This window comes from Panthera uncia (assembly GCF_023721935.1).
Source record: "Panthera uncia isolate 11264 chromosome C1 unlocalized genomic scaffold, Puncia_PCG_1.0 HiC_scaffold_4, whole genome shotgun sequence".
Lineage (NCBI taxonomy): Eukaryota > Metazoa > Chordata > Mammalia > Carnivora > Felidae > Panthera > Panthera uncia.
In genome coordinates, this window is record NW_026057585.1 from 90,939,009 (window position 1) to 90,957,692 (window position 18,684).

Genomic DNA, 18,684 nt, shown 5'->3' on the forward strand with positions numbered 1-18,684 from the left:
ACAATGTTTTCTGTGATATTCCTTTCCCAGACTGTTTTTTTCCAAGATGTGCCTGCTGGAGTCTAGGGATAGTTGGCATATTGATTGGGGCCCCACTTGAAACTCCCTCCCCAGGCAAGCTTCCTTGACCTGAGTTAACCTTAAAACAAATTAACTTCCATGTCAGATTTACCGTTGTTAATCATTTTCTGTCTCCTGCTTAGAAGGAGCGGATGAGGGGAGAGATCCTCAGAAGCAGTTGGAAGGAGACTGCTGCAGTTTCATCACCCAGCTGGTGAACCACTTCTGGAAACTCCACGCATCCAAGCCCAAGAATGCCTTCTTGGCTCCTGCCTGCCTGCCAGGTATCATGTTAAAAGGGATACTTGAGGCCTGATCGAAGTTCCGTCTTTGAACAGATCGAGCCCTCAGTCTTTAGCCTTCACCAGCCATTTCTTCCAGAATTAATAGTCAGGAAATAGAAGGCTTTGAGATCAGTGCGTTCTTTCTGATACAGGAATTCAGCAGTGTGGCAGAGAAGCGGGATTTTCTCGTACCGTATCTCCTCCCCTGGGGTTGAATATTTCTCATAGAGGGGCACTTTTGTGTATCTCTGTATCCTTACTGGCAGTTACAATTGTTCTAAAAATTTTTTGAGAGCTTGATCAAAGCCACTTCAGAAGGGAGAAGTGAAGCATCAGCTTGAGAATGTCTTATTCCCGAGTTGCTGCTGTGTTTGGTATCTAACTTCTCACTCTCCAAAGTGTACGTGGAAAAGGAAAGATCCGAGTAGCAATCTTGGAAAGTAGAGTGAGCCCTGGTGCTCATTTGTGTTTGCAGGCTGCATGGGCAGTAAACCTAAAAGGCGGGTCAGAGTCAAGTTTATCATCACGTAAGACCTGAGGATTATGGGGAACACGTACAATCTGCTCATCTCGTCATACTTTTCTACCCTCTCTTTTGGTTTCTAAGAGTAGACGCCTACTTACTTCAGTGATGCAGGATATCTGGAAAGGCTTCCGAGGACAGTTTGAGAGATTAGGAGACTGTTAATAAAGTAAATCACAAATGATGTTGATAACCCACCTTTTGTATGTGTGTTTTGTTTGTTCTGCCGAGTGCGTGAGCCCTTGCCGGTTTTTGTTAGCTTGACCTTTATGTGGGGATGAGACTTTGTACTTCCGTGTTAGATTTTCAAGTAGCTAGAAGTTTTTCTACTGTATTTTCCTCCCCTTTAGGCCTAACTCACATTGAAGCTACCGTCAACGCCCTGGTAGACATTATCCATGGTTACTGCACGTGTGAGCTGGACTGTATTAATACAGCATCCAAGATCTACATGCAGATGCTACTGTGTCCCGTACGTATCGGGCCAGCCCCAGATATCTTGTATTGGCCTGGGAATGTTGGGAAACGTTTTTTTTTTTTGTAAGTTTGTTAGGAAATACAGTAGACTTAAAGGAAGGTAATGGGAAGTAAGGGTTTTGAATATCAATGAAATCTTTATAATCTCACTCGTTTCATGGAATAGAAAGGTTTGAAACAGGGATGGATTTTGTTTTTCTTGTTCAGTGCTAAGTCCCCAGGGAATATACCGGCGGTTGCTACATAGTTTGTGCTAAGTTACTGTTAAATGAGTGTGTGAATGAACGTCAAGATCCAGTTCCAGTGATTGTGTCATAGAAGCTCAATGTTCGAAGTACTGATTTTAGCACAGAGCGAGGATGAGCCTGCGATCTGATGAAAAGCCAGATCCGTTTGTAGAGAGCCACTGTGACCAGCCAGTCTGTTACCAGGAACTGAGATTCAGGCAGGTAGGAAGTGCGTCTTAACATATACCAGGTCTGGAGATGGGATTAACTACTGAATTTGGTCAGCAGGGTTGCAGGTGAGAGTAGATAGATAGGTCTTTCACACGTATGTAAGTGACCGACCAAGAAAGGAAAGTTTTTTTATAGACAATTTCGTGAATAATATAAAACCTAATAAGCATGCTAGTTTTTTGGTTTTTTGTTTTTTGTTTTTTGTTTTTTTTTAAATCTCAGGATCCTGCCGTGAGCTTCTCTTGTAAACAAGCTCTAATTCGAGTCCTAAGGCCCAGGAACAAGCGGAGACATGTGACATTGCCATCCTCCCCTCGAAGCAACACTCCAATGGGTAATGTGAAGTCTGGGTTTAGGCTTGTGTGTGCACGTGGTGGGGCCAGGGAGAGGGAGGTGTACAGCCTTAGGAGGTATTGCTCATGTTGACCAAGGTCCTGGAAGCTTTGTTTGTCTATCCTGTGTCTTACCCTGCTTTGTTCCATAAAGATTTTAAGGTGGCACCTAAAGATGCATATAGTAAATAGAATAAAAATAAAATTGAAGCCATAAGAAAACAGAGAAAGGTTAATGGTAAAAGTGAGCCAAGGATATAGAAAATTTCTGTCCTGAGATTGTTATGTGTCTTGCATTATTAACAAATGAAGATTTTATATTCGGCTGAAAGCTTCCCGAGAGCTATAGCAAAAATAAGAACAGTTAACAAAAGTCACAGTGAGTAAAGACAAAAAACAGTCATTTTTCAGGAAACCTATATTTTCCTAGCATAAGAACTCTTCGTTAAGGGCCCATTCTATTGCCTAAGGGGTAGTATCCCCAGTGGTCTTGACCTACAGTAAGTTTGTTAGCAAATATCACAAGAGATACCCCTCCTGATGCACTTGGACACAAGTCAAGGGCATGACATTTAACATTTTAGTAAAAGCAGTTCTACAAAATGTCTAAATATTAGCACGATTATGTAACTCTGGTTATTTCCTTTGGCTCACAAGTAAATTTCCAATGAAAGTCCCATATGTAACTTTAAATTTTCCACTAGTTACATTATAAAGAGCAAAAAGAAGTAAGTCCAGTATGTAAAGAATACCATTTCAACATGCACTCAGTATAAAAATTTGCTAATGAAATACTTCCCATTTAAAAATTTTTTTTTGTACCGTTTTCAGAATGTAGTGCGTTCACACTAATCCCACATGTCTCTTTGGACTAGCTGCGTTTTCATTGCTCTGCAGCTACACGTGGCTGGTGGCCACCTTTTGGTACAATTGCAGGTTTATTGGAATGTGTGCAACTTGACGATCTTCGGATAACCTTCTTTGGATATTATTTATTAATGTAAACTTGAGTTAGGCAACAGTTTGTGCCTCTTTTCTTGGGTGAGAAACTACCATACAGGTAATTGACGTTTCCAGTTCAGGCCTTTGTCACGTGCTTTCACAACCCAGTAAGTGGAAGGCAAGGAAGGCCTCCACCCTCTTCTGACAATTAGGGGTTTAAACCGGACTCCTTTCTCCGTTATCAGAAGGGCTCCCCACTTGACACAGAAGCCAGCCTGGGCAGGACCTGTAGCGGTGGCCTCAGTTTCTATTCGATGGTTGTACATTTTAGTTCTGGTTCTTCTCGTAATGGTTATGTAGTATGAAAATCCCACAACACAGCTGTTTTGGACAAGAGTGAAATGATACTCCAGGCTGCCGTGATGTCACAGATAAACGTCTCAATTGTACTATTTCCCCGGTCTTGCCCAAGGTCTCGTGGGAGTTGGTGGGAGCTCCTGGGGCCTACTGGTCTTAGATTTTTCTGCCCGTGGAATTCAGGTTGTTTTTTTTTTGTTTGTTTCGTTTTGTTTTCAGTTTTGGTTTTTTTTTGTTTTGTTTTGTCACTTCATCAGCTGGGAAAGTCTTCTCCTAAGGGGGCAAGATCCTGCTGGGCCCAGGGAGTGAGAGACAAGGCTGGGGTGTCCTTGTGGCTTACCTCTAAAGCATAGGGCTCTAGCTGGTAGCTCGTCTTGGGTTTACGCTGCTGCATGACTCTGCACACCACACGCCAAGGGAGGAAAGAACAGGCACTGTTGGGTGACTGGGGTTTCTTTGGCTCAGGAGATAAGGATGACGATGATGATGATGATGCAGATGAGAAAATGCAGTCATCAGGGATTCCGAATGCTGGTCACATCCGTCAGGAGAGCCAGGAACAGAGTGAGGTGGACCATGGAGATTTTGAGATGGTGGTGAGTCTCTGGCAGCAGGAGAGGGGAGGAAGAGTCTCTTAGCTCTCCTCTAGCTCTCATTCTGTGGACTTGCAAAAGCTGCCATTTACTGTGGGACACTGACAGAGCTTTCTCTCTGCAGTCTGAGTCGATGGTCCTGGAGACAGCTGAAAATGTCAACAATGGCAACCCCTCTCCCCTGGAGGCCCTGCTGGCAGGCGCAGAGGGCTTCCCCCCCATGCTGGACATCCCGCCCGATGCAGATGACGAGACCATGGTTGAACTAGCCATTGCCCTGAGCCTGCAGCAGGACCAACAAGGTAGAAGGCCGTGCCGGGAGCAGAGCCGCCCGGCGGCCTTGAGCAGCAGAGAGGGTCTGGCAGTTACTGATATCCGGCTGACTTAGCTTGTCCCCAGATTTGGGGAGAGGTGGATCTGGGTGAGAGCTGTTCAGAGACACAGGTGGAGAGTGACAGGGTCGTGGTGGGATTTGCAGTCTGGGAACCAATCTCCTCATTTCCGTTAGTTTGGTCTTTTGGATTATTTCCTCCCAAATCTGTTAGATTCCTCCGGCCTGTGTCCTGCCTGAGCTGAAGGAAGCCTTCCACCATGTCTGTAACCAAACTTGGTGGGTGGACAGCACCGGCTGTTGATTAACTTCCTCCAGGCCAGAGGGGGTCACACGCCGGTGAATTTAGACTCCCGAGGGCAGCAGGCAGCCAAAGCAGTGCTGTGGACGGGGTCTGGAAGGAATGCTGTGCTCACTCTCCACTTGTTTCCCAGGCAGCAGCAGCAGTGCCCTGGGCCTGCAGAGCCTGGGGCTGTCCGGCCAGGCACCCAGCTCTTCCTCTCTGGACGCAGGAACCCTCTCTGACACCACAGCATCAGGTAACTGTCCACAGCAAGGAGCGCGGCTTGGGGCCCCAGGACCCTCCGGCCTCGCTTCTGGTGCTGTGAGAGTGGAACGGGCAGCTGCTTTGACAGGCCATTCTGGACTTCCTGCTTCTGCCTTTGCTTTAGGAATGCGGGCGTGGAGGGCACGGTGATGCAGCTCGGCAAAGGCGCTCGTGGCTCTGCTTCCTGACGCTTTGCATGCTGCCTGGCTCCCGCCGGTCTCCCGAGGAAAGGCCGAGAGAGCGGCTTGCAGGGTGGTCAGCTGTAGGGCTCCGGTGACAGCTTTCAGGGCTCTTCGCCAGAGTCCTGACGCTCTAGACAACATGGAAAGGGAGACGAGGAGTAGCTAGAGCTCATGCCATTAACTGTTTTCTCTTCATTTACAAATAAAAGCGAAGCGGCAAGAAGCTGAGTTCTGCCTCAGGTCGGTGAGGCTCAGCGGCAGGGGCCTGTGAGCCCGGGAGGTGGGGGTGGAAGTGCAGAGGAACTCGTCAGACCCCGTTTTGTCTTTGCACTCCACCTCTTTGCTGATCTGATAAGAAAAAACCAAAATGTCCTGAGTAGAGAGTTGGACCAAATAGAGGAGGATGGGACCCTGGGCGATCCACTAGAAAATCAACCCCTGAGTGACGTAAGGGTTGATCTAGAGTTTTCCAGAGTGCTGCTTCCCTGTATTTCTTTTTTCCTTCTTTTCTTTCTCTCTCTTCTCTTGGGAGTTTAACCCTGGATAGAAGAGAGGGGGAGAAACTGGCTGTCCCTCTCACCTTGCTGCCGTGGTGTGTGTCGCTTTTCTCCAGTTTCATTCGTTGCCGTCCTCTCAGGCTCGGAGGTGGCCGTCGGGCTGTGCCGATTGTGTTTCTGCCGTGCTCTGTGGCTGTCTTGGCTTTCTTCCCCCCTGTATCTCATCCAGCGTTTTCCTCCTGTCTCAGCTCAGCCCTGATCCTGGATGCTGTGGCTGTCTCTGGGGAATTTCCTTGCTTCATTCTTAGCGTCTGATGAGGATGATTAGGAGGGGGGACATTTCCCAACGAACTCCCCTCTGGACCACCTGATCAAAAACCAAACCAAACAAACAAACAAGGTTGATTCAAGAGCTCACGACAAGTGATTTCCTCACATAAGCACAAATGAACTGATTGCAAAACAAATCTCCTTAAGATTCAGAGTTCTGTGCTTTGAACGGTAATGGGTAGTCTCTGATCTCAGCAGGTGTCAGTAACACCTAGACAGTGGTGACTGTGAAGCATTCTAACTAGAAAACTGAGTGTCCACATCACAGATTCTCGTTGGATCTCTGCACTGTCTACTCGCTGTAGTATATAGCAGCGAAGGAAATGCCCAGCGAACTGGGGTTTCACTTCTGTCTAAGTACTGTTTGCAATGCACCGTGTACAGTGTTTGTTCCTGTTGGTGATTAACCAGCAAAGCAAATCTCTCCCTTTTTCCTTTGATGACAGGATGTATCAACCGCATTGTGTCCCCTCTGCACTATGTGGTTTGATGCTATCGCCCCAGGAGGGGTTTTTACCTGTAACAGCTCTCGTTATTCTCTTAGCTCCAGCCTCGGACGATGAGGGCAGCACGGCGGCGACTGACGGCTCCACCCTTCGGACCTCCCCTGCTGAGCATGGTGGTAGCGTGGGCTCGGAGAGCGGGGGGAGCGCCGTGGACTCGGTGGCCGGCGAGCACAGTGGTAATGTGGCTGGGGGGCCCGATCTCCCTGGGCAGGGGCGGGAACACACTAGGAGTCTCTGCCCGGGTTCTGGGGGTTGGTGTCAGGCAAGGGAAGTTTTGAGGGCTTGCTGAAAGCCTTGAGAAATTCATTTGACCTCAACTTTGGAGTTTCAAACGTTCAGGGATAATAGCTTAAGCACCAGATGGTTAATATTGGGATATTTTACAGGCCACTTTTAATTGTCTCTTTTTGGGAGAAAGCAGTGACGTGCATAATCCCAAATCATGATTGATCTAAAACAGTTAACGGTACGACCTTAAAGTCCTTCGTACTGTGGCTCTTGTCCCCCTCTATTGGGGGAAGCTGTTCTGGACAGTCCTCCTGTTGATGATCTGATGTGTTAACATGGCAGGCCATAGTCTACTGGCTGAAAGGGGAGGGCTCTAGAATGAGAAAGCATGCCATTTGGGTTTGACCTTGTAAACCAGTCTGTGGTTAAAAATTTGATAGGAAAATATTTTGTAGAAGAGATTAAGAGTAGCTGGTAATTTCTAGATTCCCAAGTCAATGTGAGTGTCCTTTGGGTTACGAGATGGAAATTTATCAGCAACAGAGATTAAGATTGTTTTTGTAGGTGGATCTTCTGTACCATAGAAGGTTGAGTGACTGGTGCCCTGGGAGTCTTTCAGCATAGTGCTATGGGGCCAGAATCTTGCATTCACTCCGTATTTCTTTTCTTCTTCACGCAGAAGAAAAAATGTTCTAAAGCTACTGGTCATCTCCTAACTATTGCGGACTTCAGAATGCATTGGGTTCCACCACGCTTGGGCGACGATATACACTTTTGTAACCTTTTCCCTCTAGTATCTGGTCGGAGCAGTGCTTATGGTGATGCCACGGTGGAGGGGCACCCAGCTGGACCAGGAAGTGTCAGCTCAAGCACTGGAGCCATCAGCACCACCACCGGACACCAGGAAGGAGACGGCTCTGAGGGCGAAGGAGAAGGGGAAGGAGAAGGAGATGTCCATACTAGCAACAGGTTAGGACTTGGTCATTTGCAGTCAAGAGACTGTGGGAGAAGATTCCAGGAACAGGGTGATGGACCAGTTGCAGGAGGTGGAGTCACGATACCAGTATATTTCTTTTGAAATACCGAAGGCAATAAATTCAGGAAACAGTTTAAGGTCTTAGGAAGCCTTCTAGGTTTGTCTTCTTTACCCTAATTAGGATTACATCAGTGTAGGTTAATGGCAGAGAGAATAGGAAGTAGTTTTTCTCTTAAGGCCCCGGATTTCATATCCTCAGTCACTCTAAAGTGATTTTCGGAAAACCGTGTATCTTCCCGCTCAAATCTTTCTTGTTTCCTCATCACCCATGAGCCCATGTTGTAGCATTCTCTTTACAAGCAGCACTGTTCTGGGCTCAACAGTTGTAGCTGCTAGGTGTGTGCCAGAAGTAGTAGCTCCCCGTGTTCAGCGTGTTTATAAGGTGACAGCAAATACGTGTTTATAGCTGGAGATACCAGTGATAGGGCGTTTGGCAGATTGAAAGCGATCTGTAAAATCCTAATCCGTCTCCCTCAAGAAGTTGTGGTGGTGTTTGGTGCTGGATTGTTGGAGTGAAGGTAGTCTGAACCGAGAGGTGACTAGAGAGATACATTTGTGTTCTAATGTTTGTTAGATTTGTTGATAGATAACTGCCCACAGGTATCACATTAGTGCAGAAATAATAACTGGCACTTTGAACTCCACGATTTCTACAAAAGGTCACTGGAGCCGATAGGCATCAGAGACATTTTCAGAGGGCGTCAGCGAGTGTCTCCCGTACTCCCCGTTTCCTACCACTTGAACCTCAGTTCTTGGAACATCTCTGATGAAGGTGACCTCTGGCCCAGCTGATGATAGTTTGATGGGGTTTGTTTTTTAACTTAACACGAAGGGGTTTTTTACTTAATCTTTTTTTTCTCACTTAACGTGCTCTCTGGGTTAATTCTGTGTGTCCAGAGAATGTGGTCTTTGTGATTTCTTGTTTTTTGAAATTTATTTAAAGCCTTTTTAATCCAGTCTTCCTTTGCTTGTTAATCAAAATGGTTAAGTTTATTTGTGATTAGTGTTAATTACTGATGTATTTGAATTTATGCCTACCGTTCACCTCCTGCTGTTTCTTTGTTTTGCCTGTTTCGGTGCCTCTTTTTGTCTTTGCAGTCCTCTTTTGGGTTGATTTCCTATGTTTTCATTCCTTTTTCTTTCCTTTTACCTGCCCCCCCCTCCATGTTTGGTACTGCAGTGTCTTGGTGGTTACCGTCCTCATTTCAGTGTGTACGTTTAACTTCTCCAAAACCAGAGTTAACTAAGAGCTGTATCTTCTACCTGAATACTAGAGAGGACCTTAGAAGGCTTGGCCCCTTCTTATCAACTTAAGCGGTGACTTTCCTGTGCTTTAATTTCTTTTTAAAAAAGGCTTTTGAAGCTTTCAAGGTATTGTTACTGTTTTATATAGTTTATGTGGTCGGTGTTTATTCAGATTTACTTATATGTTTACCTCTTCCTGTGCTCGGCATTTTCTTGTGCATGTCAGACCTTCTGTCTGGGATCATTTTCTTTTCTTTTTTTTTTTAAACGTTTATTTATTTTTGAGACAGAGAGAGACAGAGCATGAACGGGGGAGGGTCAGAGAGAGGGAGACACAGAATCTGAAACAGGCTCCAGGCTCTGAGCTGTCAGCACAGAGCCCGACGCGGGGCTCGAACTCACGGACCGCGAGATCGTGACCTGAGCCGAAGTCGGATGCTTAACCGACTGAGCCACCCAGGCGCCCCTGTCTGGGATCATTTTCTGTTGAAGTATGTCATTTAGATTTTCCTTTAGGGGAGGGCGGCTGGTTACAAAATCTCAGATTTTCTCAGTCTGAAAATGTCTTTATTCAGCTCACATTTTGTAGACATGTTTTTGATGGGTATACAGTTTTCTTTGAGAGTTTTCTCCCCCCAAATTGAAAACGATACCTACCGTGAGAAGTCACCTGCTGTCATAATTACTGCTTCTTCGAAAATAGTGTTCTTACTGCTGCTTATAAAATATTTATTTTATCATCGTTTTTAGGATATGGTTAGGATGGATTTCTTTGCATTTCTTCTACTTAGTGGTCTTTGGAAATGTTGAATGTTTGAGTTAGTGTCTTTTTATTCTAGACAGTTCTCACCTATTATGCTCAACAGATACTGCTTCTGTCTCGTTTTCTGTCATTTTTTTCTTTCTGGGAGCCTACTTAAAATAGATGTTTTACTATCATATTCTCTTTTCCATCTCTCGTGATAGCTTTTTTTTTCTTTGAAAAAAATCACCCGTGCTTAATTTATAGTTTCTTATGATCTGTTTGAAGCTTTCCAGTTGTTTTTGTTACATCTGTTTGTAGTTGTAAACCACATTAATTGATTTTTCTGTTATTAAACCAACCTTGTGAGGACACTTGCTTGTGATATCCGGTCCTTTGCATCACTGGATTTGAATTGCTAATATTTTATCTAGACCTGTAATTTTTGTTTGAAACGTTTTTGTCAGGTATTGGTATTTATATTATTCTGGCCTCCTAAAGTGAGGACATGTTTCCCCTTTTGCTGTCATTTAGAAGAGCTTATGTGAGAACGGCATTATATAATGTATAAATTCTCTTCTAAAAATTTAGCAGTGAACTCATCTGGTCTGGACTTTCTTTAAGGGAAGATTTAAAATCACAGATTCAGGGGCATCTAGGTGGTTCAGTTGGTTAAGTGTCTTTTAATTTCAGCTCAGGTCATGATTTCACACTTCATGGGATCAAGCTCCCTGTTGGTCTCTGTGTTGACAGTGTGGAGCCCGCTTGGGATTCTCTCTCTCTCTGTCTCTGTCTCTCTCTCTCTCCCTCCCCCTCTCTCCCCCTCCCTCTCCCTCTTCCTCTGCCTCTCCCCCGCTCATGCTCTTTCTGTCCCTTAAATAAAAAAGTTTACAGATTCATTTTTTAAATGATACAGAATTTTTTATGTTTCCTCATGTGTCAGTTTTGGTATGTTGTCCTTTTCAAATAATTTGTTAATTTTTTAAAGATGTCTGTTGGCATAAAGCTGTTCGTAAACTTTTTTTATCATCCTTTTAATGTCTTTAGGATCTGTAGTGATTACCTTTTTTCATTTCTAATATTGGTAACTTAACGTTTTTATTTTTTATAAATTTACAAATGTTTATGAGAGGGAGCGTGCGCAAATGGGGGAGGGACAGAGAGAGAGGGTCACACAGAATCTGAAGCAGGCTCCAGGCCCTGAGCTATCAGCATAGAACCCGACACAGGCCTCGAACTCCCAAACTGTGAGATCATGACCTGAGCTGAAGTCGGAAGCCTAACCAACTGAGCCAGCCACCCAGGTGCCCGTGTTCTTTTTTTAAAAGTCAGTTTTGCTTGGAGTTACCAACTTTATTTATAAGGAACTGAATTCTGCCTTTGATTTTCCTGTTTTATGTCTGCTTTCTATTTTATTTCCACTCTTTTTAAAAAAAATTTTTTTTTAAGTTATTTATTTTGAGAGAGAGAAAGAGTATGCCAAGCGGGGTAGGGGCAGAGAGAGAGAGAGAGAGAGAGAGAGAGAGAGAGAATATCTCAGGCAAGCTCTGCACTGTCTGCATGGAGCCCGATCTGGGGCTCGAACCCATGAACTGTGAGATCATGACATGAGCCGAAATCAAGAGTTGGACGCTGAAGCGACTGAGCCACTCAGGTGCTCATTACCACTCTTACTGTTTCTTTTTTCTGCTTACTAAAGTTAGTGTAGTACCTTATTTTTTTGGGGGGGTGGTTAATTTTTTGTTCTTTTTCTAGCTTAAGATGGAAGCTGGGGGCTCGGTTGAACGTCCAACTCTTGATTTCAGCTCAGGTCATGATCCTAGGGTTGGACCAAGCACTAAGATTCTCTCCCTCCCTCCCTCTTCCCTCTCCCCTGCTCATGCTCTCTCTCTAAAATACAGAGGGAAAAAAAAAAAAAAAAAAAGATGGGAAGCTTAAATAATTGGCGTTCCACCTTTCATTTTAAGTACATATTTGAAGCTATATATTTCTCTCTAAACTTCCCTTTAAATTCTGCTTTAGCTAGATCCCATGTATTTGGATGCATTGTATTTCATTGCTCTTCAGTTCAGAATGTTTTTTAAGTTCTATTGTAATTGGATCTTTGTTTCATAGGATATTTAGAAGTATGTTGCTCGTTATTTTTCCGTTACTAATTTACGATTTAACTTACCATGGTTGGGAACATACTGTGTAATTTCAATCCTTTCAGATTTCTTGAGACTCCACGTTGCTTTTTTCTTTTTAATGTTTATTTATCCTGAGAAAGAGCCGAGTGAGCGGGAACAGGGGAGAAGGGCAGAGGGAAAGAGAGAATCCTGAGGTGAGGCTCGATCTCACAACTGCGAGGTCATGACGTGAGCCAAAATCGAGTCGGACGCTCAACCGACTGAGCCACCCAGGTGCCCCTCAGCATTGCTTCTAAAATGATGTTTTATCTTTTTATATCTTTAGCGTCTTTAGGAAGGCCATTTTAGGTAATCTAGCCATGTTAGTAATAGAAATATCTAAAGTGGTTTTAAGTTAACTTTTGTTTTTTTCAGGGATAATTTTTTTTTTCTTCATTTTTTTCAAAAAAATTTTTTTTAACGTTTATTTATTTTTGAGACAGAGAGAGACAGAGCATGAACAGGGGAGGGTCAGAGAGAGAGGGAGACACAGAATCTGAAACGGGCTCCGGGCTCTGAGCTGTCAGCACAGAGCCCGATGCGGGGCTCGAACTCACGGACCGCGAGATCATGACCTGAGCCGAAGTCGGACGCTTAACCGACTGAGCCACCCAGGCGCCCCTTTTTCAGGGATAATTTAATCGAGCAATTGTTAAAGTCTTTTCTTTTAAAGACTTTTTAGTTTTAAGTAATCTTTACACCCAGTGTGGGGCTTGAACCTACAATCTCGAGATCAAAAGTTGCATGCTCCACCAACTGAGCCAGCCAGGCACCCATGACCCGTTTTAAATAATGTTAATAACTGTTTTTTTTTTTTTTTTTTGTTTTTTTTTTTTTTTTTATTTTAATGTTTACCTTTGAAATAGAGAGAGAGAGAGAGCACGTGCGTGAGCAGGGAAGGGGTGGAGAGAGAGGGAGATACAGAATCCGAAGCAGACTCCAGGCTCTGAGCTGTCAGCACAGAGCCCGACGCGGGGCTCGAACCCACGAATCACGAGATCATGACCTGAGCCGAAGTCAGACACTTAACCAACTGAGCTACCCAGGCGCCCCAGTAACTGAATTGTTGTTACTTTAAGCCACTAAAGAAAGAAAAGGAAGTTGCAATTTTTTGTGTAGAGTTTACTTTTTTTTGGTTAGATATTTTTTATTTGTTTTTTTTTTTTAAAGTCAGCTCCATGCACAGCACAGATCCCAACATGGGGCCTTTGAACCCACGAACCTGGGATCAAGACCTGAGCTGAGATCAAGAGTCAGATGCTTAACTGACTGAGTCACCCAGGCACCCCCTTTGTTTGTTAGGCTTCCCATTTAAGAGTTTGAAAAGCCAGCAGTCTGACAGCATCTTGGTCCAGGTCCAGACTCTGCTCATTTTGTTGACTTTTCTTTCATACATGTGTATTCACAAGTATGTTCTGCGTATCTGAAGATTTTAATCCCATCGCAAAGCTTGCTGTGTTTTATCCTGCAAGTATTGAACTGCTACCATCATCTTACTTTCTTTGCTATGTCTTGTACATTCCTGAGCAGTTCTTACTCATTTGTGCTCCCCACACAGCTTGCTTTGTTCTCGGATGCATAAGTGAGGTTTTAGGTGTAACTGTATTCTGAAGGACTGTTAGCTCATTCCTTTGAGTTATTTTTGGAATCATGGTCATTTATCATTCAAGTAAGACCCCATACTTAGGTTCAAACTTTTACTACTTTGAAAATATTCTGGATATCTCTTGGGGTATGTTAATACCTGAAAATCACTTTTTTTATGTGTATGTAGGCATACGGCTTGTTATACACAGTCTGTAAAGTAAAATGAAGCAAGATCAGTTTACGTATTGTGAGAGCGAATCCATTAACTCAGCAGATGCACTCTTAATCGGTGTAAGATTGTGTGTTAGATGAGACTGCCGACCGGCCTGTCTAATAAGATGCTAATAAATTAATTTTCATTTTGGTCGTGTCTTGAAATAGCATATTCACAAGAGACCCAGAGGTACGCATATGATAGGGAAGCCCAGCCGTGTATGCAGATGAAGAAGGCTAGTTAGTGCCTAACTGAATGTGTGGGAGAGCTCATGGGTCCAGTGGAAAGGGCGGTGTTGAAATTGGATTTTACGCTAGGAAAAATGATGGGGGAGTGGAGAAGGTAAAGCGGTGCTGGGCCTTCCTGAGGACTTGAGAAGCAAGGAAAAGAAAGGCCTGGATCACTGTGCAACTGGATGATGCAGACTTTGCAGGTGGAGGAATCCCAGAAGATAATGCCTGGAGGCAGAATGGGGCCATGTGTTGGAAAAAGCCATAGAGTGCACCATACTGAAGGTGTGATTTTGCTACTGAGGACAACTAGGGCCCGATTGCTTGAGACATATTTGCAACTTCTCCTGCAGCAGGTTTTCAGGGCCATCAGTTGTATTTTGGAATAGTTTGTTCCTTTTAACGGAGCGAGATTTCCCCTGTGTTGCTGGTATACCAAACAGGCATCTCTGAACATTTTGCCGATGCTAGGATCATTCCGAAGCAGTAGGCTCCTTGTTTACCTTGGTGGCAGGAGGAAAGAACTATATTCGGCCGGTTAGTGGTTGTGAACTAGCTCACGTTTCATGTATTTTCCTTGGCCTTTTAGGCTGCACATGGTCCGTCTGATGCTGTTGGAGAGACTACTGCAGACCTTGCCCCAGTTACGAAATGTTGGAGGCGTCCGGGCCATCCCGTACATGCAGGTATCCCTCAGTTCACCCGGGTCTGTCACGTTGTGGTCGGACCATCCTTCGGCGTGTTCACGTGTCTCTCCTAGAGGCTCTGTAAGGCCTTGTTTGGTGTTAGGTCATAGAATAATGGAATGCAGCTTTGAACTGCAAGTTTTAGCCCTAAATTCTATAGGTGAAAAGGCCAGGGGTCGGAGAATTTAAAAAGATGTCTGCAAGTCCTCCAGCTAGTTACTGACAGAGCTGGGAGCAGATGTCTCCTCCGCAGATGCTCGGTGTATGTGAGTCTGTATTAACACAGTGTTGGAATGTGGTCTGCTAGCTGTTCTCGCACTAACTGCCTTCGTCTTAGGCAGAGAGCTCTTTACTTTGGGCACGGCACACTGCCCCCTGTCAAGCCACTTTGGTTGATTATAACGTAGTTTAGTTGATTTGTTTTGCAGACTGTTTGCAAAACGCCTTCTGTGATGCCACGTGTGGCATATACCAAAATTCGACTCTTCCAACTCTGGACACTTCACCTTCGGATACCTCGAGATTTAGGACCTTTTCGTGGATCATAGTTGTGACTGACAGGGGCGTCAGGAGGATCGGGGTTTCTTCCGAAACACCTTGTGTTAGAGTCGTCCTCCAGGGTACCGGTCCTCACGTTTTACCTCTCTGTTGACTTCCAGGTCATTCTGATGCTCACTACAGATCTGGATGGAGAAGACGAGAAAGACAAGGGAGCCCTGGACAACCTGCTCTCCCAGCTAATTGCTGAACTGGGCATGGACAAAAAGGTAAGATTGGAGAGTCCCACTGTGTCAGGAACAGGCACGGGCTGAGGTCCTTCCAGCCTGCCATCCTTCCCTTAGAGGAGCCTTCACTTCATTTCCGGGGGGGCACCACCTGAACAGGAGGGCTCCGGTTCCGGTCATTCAACAAAAGCAGTAGGCCTGCGTTGGCCCAGGCCTCCTGTTAGGTCCGGACGTAAATGAGGAACAGACCAAGTCTCTGCCCCCACAGACCTTTTGTAGTTCCCCAAGCTGAAAACAAGAAATTAGTTACTTGTATCTGAATGTGGGCTCTTAAGCGTAGCAGGCTCTAGCTGATCCAGGTGTGGTCCACCGATAATCGGAGCTTGTTTTGACTGTGACTCCATGTGAAGAACACGTAGGCTGGAAGGAGTCTTGTTGAGAGGAGGCTTCGGGCTTAAGGTAAACGGGGGCTTCTGGGCTCTGCTTCTGCCTGCAGGACGTGTCCAGGAAGAATGAGCGCAGCGCCCTGAATGAAGTCCATCTAGTGGTAATGAGACTCCTGAGCGTCTTCATGTCCCGGACCAAATCTGGATCCAAGTCTTCCATATGCGAGGTACTGTCGCTTTGAGCATATGGGTGTGTGGAAAGGAAAGAGGATTGTCGGGTTGATGCTGGGGCTGAGGGCACAGTTAGTTAGAATAAGGCCGTTCTCTGTTGTCATTCTAGAGGAGACAGATTCTAAGCTGTCACCTCTTCAAGAGCAGAGCTTCCACCTTGTTCAGAATACCTTCCAAGTCCTGATCTTTGCCAACAGTCCTTCCAAGTGGAGCGGTTACAGGGTTTGGAAGTTCCATTATTGAAAGGAGGGGGCTATTCTGCACGGCGCAGGGTGGCTAAGAGGATTCCCCTACTGTATGTTGCTATGAGGTATGGTAATAAAGCAGAGAGAAAGCAGCGTGTGCGTGGTGGAAAGGAGATTAACACAAAGCAGAGAAGGTGGAAATGGAGGCTGAACTGCATCCAGTCTTAATGAGCTTATGAGCTGTGGGGTTTGCTGGGATTTGCGAGGCTCTCCTAATGGTTTTATTTACAGTGGCTTTTCCCCTGCTTTTTTATTCATGTGATTACTTACCCCATCTCCTTCAGAAGCTGGTTCTGTAGAGAGAGCCCCTACTGGGAGGGTGGGGGTGCTATCCGGTGCTCACGGTGGAAAGTTTTCCCTCCCCTTGAGATGGGCCGCTTTTCTCGTTGCCCAGGGAAGAAGGAAACCCACCCTTCCCGGTAGAGAGGTTACCTAGCCCGTGCCCCCTTGGCCTCTGGCAGGGGTGTGGGGGGAGTAGAGCTGGGAACCTGCTGTTGTTGGGAAGAGCTGGGGGGTGTTTGAGTTAGTCGGGGGACCTCTGGCCCGAGATGAGCTCAGTCCCTGGACTGCCACTCTGAGAACGTCACCGTCGTTTCCTCCCCGCTGCCTCCAGCTGCTTCACGAGCCACCCTGACCTCTTCTCTCTTTTCCCCAGTCCTCTTCCCTCATCTCCAGTGCCACGGCAGCGGCCCTGCTGAGCTCCGGTGCTGTGGACTACTGCCTACACGTGCTCAGATCCCTGCTGGACTATTGGAAGAGCCAGCAGAACGACGAGGAGCCCGTGGCTACCAGCCAGCTGCTGAAGCCACACACGACGTCATCCCCACCTGACATGAGCCCGTTCTTCCTCCGCCAGTACGTGAAGGTGAGGCCTCTCCCTGGATGTAGAGCGGCTCCTGCCCTCCTCCTCTCTGCTGTCTGTGAGTAGGGCCCAAGGAGCCAGGGCAGGGAGCCTGCTGGAGGCAGCCTGTGTTCCTCGGAGAGGGTGTGGGGCGGGGGGGGGGGGGTTACTCTCGGCATGATTTAGTGAACGACCACTCCTCCTGATCTACTGGGGTGCAGACTCCTGCCCTTTGTAAAGCCGGGGAACTGAGTGAAATCAGACAGATGCGTCCTTGCACATGAAGCTCCTTAGAAAAAGGTGAGAAGGCACAGGGCAATGTTGGTAGTGACCGTGTCCTGCTGTGTATGTCAGACTCCCCCTGCGGTTGTCAGAGCCCCTTCAGCGGGCTCGTTTAGAAGATGGGCTTTCTGGTCAGGTGAGTTTGGGAACCAGCATTCCCACTTCCCAGCCCCGAAGGTCGGGCAGGTTCCGTCTGGCCTTAATGAGCCTCAGTTTGCACGCGGGGAAATGACGCTCCGCGTAGGGTCAGCTGTGTGGGTTGTCGTGAGCGCTGAGTGGCATGACACAGTAAAGCCCGGCGCCAAGTGCACACTGGTGCCCATTCTGTGTTCATCATCTTGACCACTGCTGTCCGTCTGCATCTGGGCGGTGGCCTTCTGCGGTCAGCACCCGCTGTGCTCCCCGCTGCACGTGCCGAACTGCTTTGAATAGTTCAGGGATAGGATAGGCATAAAATGCGAACCTCATTGTGTCCTTCTCTTTAACCCTTTGCTGGTCTTCCATAACTTTTAGGCCAAAAAGTTCTCCGAGAACCCAACTATCTACCTAACTCTTCAGCTGCGTCACTATGCATCCTGGCACGTGGCCCCCCTGACCTGTGCCTTTCCCCAGATGTGGCACGCCACTTTCCTACCTGCTGTCTTTCTGAACTTCTTTCCCTTTGCGTCGCTTCCTTTCCCTCTAAGCTAATTCCTAGTCCTTATTCAAGACCTGGCTCTCACGCGCTGGATCCTGGGAACAACCTCCCCGACACACACTTCCCTGTTACCAGGTCGGATGGAGATGGCCTTTCCCCTGGTCCCCAGAGCACCCTGTACACACATGTGGAGTCTTCCCCTTATTTGCACCTCCTGTGCTTGGCAAAGGACCGATGAGTAACTGGCGATTGAATACACGAGACACGTTGGGCCCAGACTCCTGCAGGCTCTGCCCAGAGAAACACACAGCCCGCAGGGTATCTGCTGCTTCCGCCATCCCCACAGCCCTCAGTTGCCCTGCCTCCAGGGGATGTGTGTTTAGTGATCTGGCTGCCTTGCTTTACTGAAATGTCTTTTGTTATAGCAGAAGGTTATGGATCTAGGGAATGGAGTGCATCTCTCGTAGGAAGTCAGGAATCCTTCCTCACCACTGTTTTTTTCCATTTTTTCCCTTTAGAAGTTGAGTTTTTGTGTCAAGCAGAACACAGCCAATCAGCATCAAAACCCACAGAGTGAAATGTTAGAACTTTCAAGACAAGCGAGATCTGTGTCCAGATGTACATGCAACCTTTGCATGTAACAAGGTTGCCCCCAGGAGCCTGGGGTCTTGCTGGGTTTCAAACTCAACTGTCAGACAGCGATGGTTCCCATTTGAAAGGTGCCATTTGCTAATTCCAACATAAGCTATACCTAACGAGCAGCAAGCCAGCCTTTTTCCTAG

The 18,684-nt window shown here is 46.4% G+C and overlaps 1 protein-coding gene across 5 annotated transcripts in view; it reads left to right on the forward strand.

Moving 5' to 3' along the window:
• Nucleotides 1-18,684, forward strand: part of UBR4 (ubiquitin protein ligase E3 component n-recognin 4) — a 131,101-nt gene that overhangs the window by 64,308 nt on the left and 48,109 nt on the right. For 3 of the 5 annotated variants that reach the window (XM_049617952.1, XM_049617949.1, XM_049617953.1), the window contains exons 53-64: nt 204-344; nt 1,218-1,339; nt 2,025-2,136; nt 3,899-4,029; nt 4,151-4,328; nt 4,792-4,896; nt 6,458-6,595; nt 7,442-7,616; nt 14,459-14,555; nt 15,215-15,322; nt 15,777-15,893; nt 16,798-17,007. In XM_049617952.1, the coding sequence (XP_049473909.1) occupies nt 204-344; nt 1,218-1,339; nt 2,025-2,136; nt 3,899-4,029; nt 4,151-4,328; nt 4,792-4,896; nt 6,458-6,595; nt 7,442-7,616; nt 14,459-14,555; nt 15,215-15,322; nt 15,777-15,893; nt 16,798-17,007 (1,634 nt within the window). The remainder of the gene's footprint in view (nt 1-203; nt 345-1,217; nt 1,340-2,024; nt 2,137-3,898; nt 4,030-4,150; nt 4,329-4,791; nt 4,897-6,457; nt 6,596-7,441; nt 7,617-14,458; nt 14,556-15,214; nt 15,323-15,776; nt 15,894-16,797; nt 17,008-18,684) is intronic. The other 2 variants (XM_049617951.1, XM_049617950.1) reach the window with 2 other exon arrangements.